This window comes from Olea europaea, chromosome 22, assembly GCF_002742605.1.
Source record: "Olea europaea var. sylvestris chromosome 22, O_europaea_v1, whole genome shotgun sequence".
Taxonomy (NCBI): Eukaryota; Viridiplantae; Streptophyta; class Magnoliopsida; order Lamiales; family Oleaceae; genus Olea; species Olea europaea.
This window is the reverse complement of record NC_036258.1, coordinates 307,134-312,462: the sequence shown is the minus strand read 5'-3', so window position 1 is coordinate 312,462 and position 5,329 is coordinate 307,134. Positions and strand designations below refer to the sequence as shown.

The 5,329-nt window shown below is 35.1% G+C and overlaps 1 protein-coding gene across 1 annotated transcript; it reads right to left on the bottom strand.

Moving 5' to 3' along the window:
• Positions 1-1,272: 1,272 nt before the first annotated feature.
• Positions 1,273-3,510, bottom strand: LOC111371266 (protein NUCLEAR FUSION DEFECTIVE 4-like). The gene is made up of 2 exons (XM_022993157.1): positions 2,277-3,510; positions 1,273-1,845 (listed from the first exon to the last, which is right to left on the bottom strand). The coding sequence occupies exons 1-2, from the start codon at positions 3,389-3,391 to the stop codon at positions 1,428-1,430; spliced, it is 1,533 nt and encodes a 510-aa protein (XP_022848925.1). The 5' UTR covers positions 3,392-3,510; the 3' UTR covers positions 1,273-1,427.
• Positions 3,511-5,329: the final 1,819 nt, after the last annotated feature.

Below are 5,329 nucleotides of genomic sequence, written 5' to 3'. Positions count from 1 at the left end.
AAATTTACAAATATAAATAATTAAAATAATACTCGAGATGGATTAGGGGTTTGTACATGTTCCCCGTCGCCATCCTGGTTCCCCAGGGGAATCCTCATTCCAGACGCAATGCACGACTAACTTAAAATCCCTACATAAAATTTTCATAAATTTGTCTCTAGCAGTGAACGTAGATATAGAAATTTAATTGTAAATAAATGTATTTTTAATAAAACCAATTAGAAATAAAATACAAACTCCGATGGAGTTTATCATAGAAGTACAACTCAACCAAATTTAATTAGTGTGAAGACTTGATGTTAAAAGATTAAAATGCATTAATTCTATATCTCGCGTACCGTCCATATCTTTCATTTCTCGGAGCTCTTTTTATTTTCACTATTGCCTAAAGTATATCAAAATGTTCATGTCGAAAATATTATATCTCATGTCAATCTCACAATATAGAAAGAGAAAATTAATCTAATAAGCATCGTTGCGTAACTTATGCTAGATATTATCATTTTCAAAAATCAAATTTAATTTTTGGATTTAGCATTAACTTATTTATCAACTAATTGATGTATTATGTCACTACTATCTTATAATCAAATGCATCATCCATGTATCAAAAACTCCTACCTTGCTTGATTTGAAAGATAGAAAAATTTCTTGTTTCACCGCGTAATTTACAAGTTCCATATTTCTCATGTATTTCTTCATGAATGTGATTTTCAATTCATCATTACTAGACTAGAAATCATTCTAAGGTATCATTACTCGACAAAAATTGCCATATTCGTCCACTGTCCCTCACCCTACCTCACCTCGTGCCCCGTTGGTTCCAATGTGGTGCTTCGGGTGCCGTTGGCAGTCTGTGCTGCTTCCGATGCCGTTGGCAGTCTGTGTTGTTGCGGGTGCAGTAGGCAGGTAGCCTATGTTAGCACCACGGCACGACCAAGTTGCAGCACTTGGGGACAGTAGGCTGCCGACTTCGGTACCATAAGGTGTCGTATCACTCTAAGAAGACAATACATCATTTCAACTATTACAAAGGACTAACCTGTAATAATAAATGCTACTTATCATCACTTGATTCATTAAAATAATAATAATCCATTCTTATCCTTTATACTTGTCACCTCCCTTTCGAATCTTCTCAACTCATATTTACCTCAGAGACTCTGATTTTTTCGGCCAAAAGAATGTCACATCAAACCCAAAAAATTGGCCAATGCATCCTGTCCAAATTATGTCAATACTTAAATAATTATGCTAAGAAATTAAAATATGTGGCACATAATTGTATACTAGTCATTCATTGCATTAATGAACTTTTCATTTACATTTCATTCATGTACATTGAATGCATTTCTATTCAGTCTTGTCTTTCTCGGGCTACGATACTGTACCGAAGACATGTTTAGAGTATACTAATTTAGGACTTTCTAAGTTATTACAGCCTTCTTCGTTCGAGAATGGAGGATAAAACAAAGAAAAGCTCCAAGAAAACAGAAAAATCCCCAGATAATGAAAGTGGTTTGATAGCACTTGTGGCCAATGCAATTTTCTTGTCCTGTAAGCTTCTCTCTATTGTAAAGTAGGGCTGCAAAGTCACCAAAAAGGAAAGAGCCTATTGGTATGTTGGAAACCAAAATGTTGTGATTTACTCCAAAATTTTTGGTGCCAAATAGTTGGGCAGTTGTGGAGACAGAAATTGTAGTAATTGCTCCAGTACAAATGCCTATAATGGCTGTACTAATGTAGAGCCACATGTGCTGCTTGTTAATAAGTAAAAACAGAGCTCCACACATTGGTATTGTCATGCATGCCATGGCTGCTGGTCTAGATATCATATATTTGCTTCTGCAAATTAGTTGACGAAAAAAATACATTTAGTGACGGTTCAATAAAAAAACTGTCGTAGAATTGACTATTCATGTCATGCTTGTGTTGGAGATAATTGAATATAAAGCAAGCAAAAGAAAGTACTTGTAGTTTGAGGCTTAACTGTAACAACTCTTTGGGAGAATATCTGCCTATTTTAGGCCTTATAGTTTATATCATGTCCTTCACAATTCGAACCCAAGGCCTAAGAGATTTAAGTTGGATCTGATACTAATCTTGAAGGACGCGATAGGAGTTCATGGAGAATAATGGCTTGGGCAAAGAGGCTCGAATCGTTACGCTAAGCAAGCCTATTGAACATGCATTTTTTTATTTTCTTTTGAAGACTCGTAAATTTAAAAAATCACATAACTTAAATAAACAAAGTAGATGGATGAAGAATTACTCACTTTGAGAAAAAGTAATCGTGAAACGCTGGAATGAGACGGCCAAAGAAGCTGAATGCTGAAGACAAGGAGACGAGAGAGGTCGCCGCCAAACACCCCCGGGACTCGGCAATCTGTCCCAGGTTATTTAGATAAACTAAACCAACAGTTGCACCAAACAAATAAGCAAAAAAATATAACCAAAATTCCACTTTCCTTATCATCAACTTCACTCCAATTTCTTCTATACTTTCTTCACAAAAATTGCTTAAATTACTCTCTCCTTCTTCCAATTTCTCCCCATTTTCCGTTGATGTAGCAGAAGCACCTTCGTCATGTACTCTTATCAGACATTTTTGCTGCAGGGTTTCTCTAATCTTTTCAAACAAAGGAACGACAAGAGGCAGGATTAAGAATACGCCGACGCCAACAAGAATTGTTAAAGGATGTAAGAATCTTAAAGTGGAAGACCTTAAACTGGTGATCACAGCATAGATTCCTGTAAATACTGTTACTGCAAACATAAAAATAAACCCTCCTGCTAATTTCCTTGATTTTCCAACATTTAGATCTCTAGCCAGTGGAGCTGCTAGAATACAGACACCTAAGGGTAAAACAGAATTCAAAAGAAGAAACAGTTTGGCTCTTTCTGAAGGTGAATTTGGAGCTACAACATCCACTATATCTGTATAAATCTTTGCACTAAAACCTATATAACTACTGGATAAACCTGTAGCAATCTGTCTATCAAGGGGAAAATTCTTTATCGAAACTATGTAACAAACTGTGTTGATCCAACAAATGCTGTTCCCTGCTAAAACAGTTAGCAGAAAAACTTGCCAGTAAGAAAGAGATGAGATTTGATTTGCGAGGAAAAGATACTGTATTCCATAACCAATTAGGCCGAGAGTTGCACCAATTAGGAGCACTGACCAAAGAGGCAAATGGGCAGCGGCTGTGCCGGAAATCCACCCAAGCACTTTCCCAGCATCGGAGGCTGCAGCCAGATTATTGAGCTGAGGCTGTGATATGGAGAGAAAGCGCTTCAGCTCGGACGAATAAGCAGGAAAATTTGAGTTTGTTCCATTTATAGATTGCAACCATATGGCACCTACCAGGCTCAGCCATTGAAGAGCCATTGATGAGCAATGAAATGAAAAAGTATTTCTAAAGAAAATTGAGAGATTGTTCTTTTCTTAGATCCCAACTTTACAGGACTTGTATATAAGGTTAATGCATGCTATGGACTTATATATAAGGTTAATGCATGCACATAGCTGTAGACTTGTGTATTGAAAATTAGTAACTATGTTTTCTTCTGTCGCTATATTAAGCTCCGTTTGGCTTACATTAATTTTTATTCCATTACATTTTATTTTTTTCTTTCCTATTTTCAACTACACAATCTTCCATAAAATAATATTACACGTAAATCTAAAAATTTTCCTTCTTTTTCAACCACTCATTTTTTTTTAAAACACTATTCCACCTATTAATTTTATCACAAAATGGGGCCATAAAGGGGGCTAATTCATTATGATGAAAAAAAAATAATAATTATAAGAGAAAACTGGACACTCTATCTTTCTAACCTTGTTCCTTTTTTGACGGTAATCCAAAATCCTAATTAGACTCCACAACTTAACAGTATGAACACACAAGGTGAACGAACAAATAAATTGTGGTGGTTAGCAAGTAATGTGGAATTGTTATGGCCACCACCCTTAACCATTAATGGCTATTCTCTGTAGAGAATGAAACAGACATCGTTGTTCCCATTGTAAATAATGAAGGTGTCGTTGGGAAGTCTACCATCCACACAAAAGAGACTGTTTTGTTGTGTGTTGCTCTCTCTATAAGACTAGCCATGTAAAAGATTGATTTCTTGGAGTGACATGATTTTAAGGAAATAAATTGCTTGATTGAAAATTGTAATTAGTATCTAATTAATTAGCATTGTCAGTTCTTCTCTAACCTTGTTCCTTTTTTTATGGTAATTTAAAATCCTAATTAGATTCCACAACTTAACAGTATGAACACACAAGGTGAAAGGACAAATGAATTGTGGTGTTTAGCGAGTAATGTGGAATTGTTATGGCCACCACCCTTAACCATTGATGGCTATTCTCTGTACAGAATGAAACAGACAACGTTGTTTCCCAATGTAAATAATGAAGGTGTTGTTGGGAAGTCTACCATCCACACAAAACCAGGGGCGGATCCAGACCGTTCGAATTGTGGGGTCAAAAATTTTTTTTTCGAACAACGTATCATGAACAAAAAGGAAAAATTGATTGTTTGCTGTTCATGTTCGGTATTTGCACTTTGGGAAGAAATCGATGGATTATATGATATATTTATGGACTAAATAATGGATATGGACCATGTGATATGGATATAGATTTAGGATTTGGACTTTTTGGAGTAGAAAATTAAGTTTTCAGAAAAAAAAATTCCAGAAAACTGTGGGGTCATTTGACCCCACATGACCTCATGTGGGTTCGCCCCTGCACAAAACAAACTGTTTTGTTGTGTGTTGCTCTCTCCGTTGGGAAGTCTACCATCCACACAAAACAGACTATTTTGTTGTGTGTTGCTCTCTCTGTTTGACTAGCCATGTAAAAGATTGATTTCTCGGAGTGACGTGAGTTTAAGGAAATAAATTTTCAAACCAAAAATAAATTGGTTGATTGAAAATTGTAATTAGTATCTAATTAATTATTAATTGATGTCAATTACTGATTTTTATGTTTAGGATTTTGATTTTACATTCAATGATAATTTGGGAAAGTTTAAAAAGTTGTTAAAAATTTGACATCAAAGTCAACAATTAATTTTAATCATATGTTACAGAACCTACAAATTTTATCAACTTTTCAATCCGACAAAATAACAAGTTTTAGAAAAATTAGTCTTAAGAAAATCGTGTGGAACGCTGTTTTGAAGTTGTATTAGCCTCATTTTATGGAGGTATTAGTGGCTCAATAAGATTCTGAGATAAAGTTCTATAAAAAACTGCATTGAATTGCATTACACAAATAATTTTTTACTATATGCTTGATCAAGAGAAGTCGAAC

Bases quoted from the DNA above. Each gene is read 5' to 3' on its own strand.
- LOC111371266 (XM_022993157.1), bottom strand. From the start codon at position 3,391: ATGGCTCTTCAATGGCTGAGCCTGGTAGGTGCCATATGGTTGCAATCT. The intron at 1,846-2,276 runs GTGAGTAATTCT...ACTAATTTGCAG, and splicing joins CACGATTACTTTTTCTCAAA to AAGCAAATATATGATATCTA.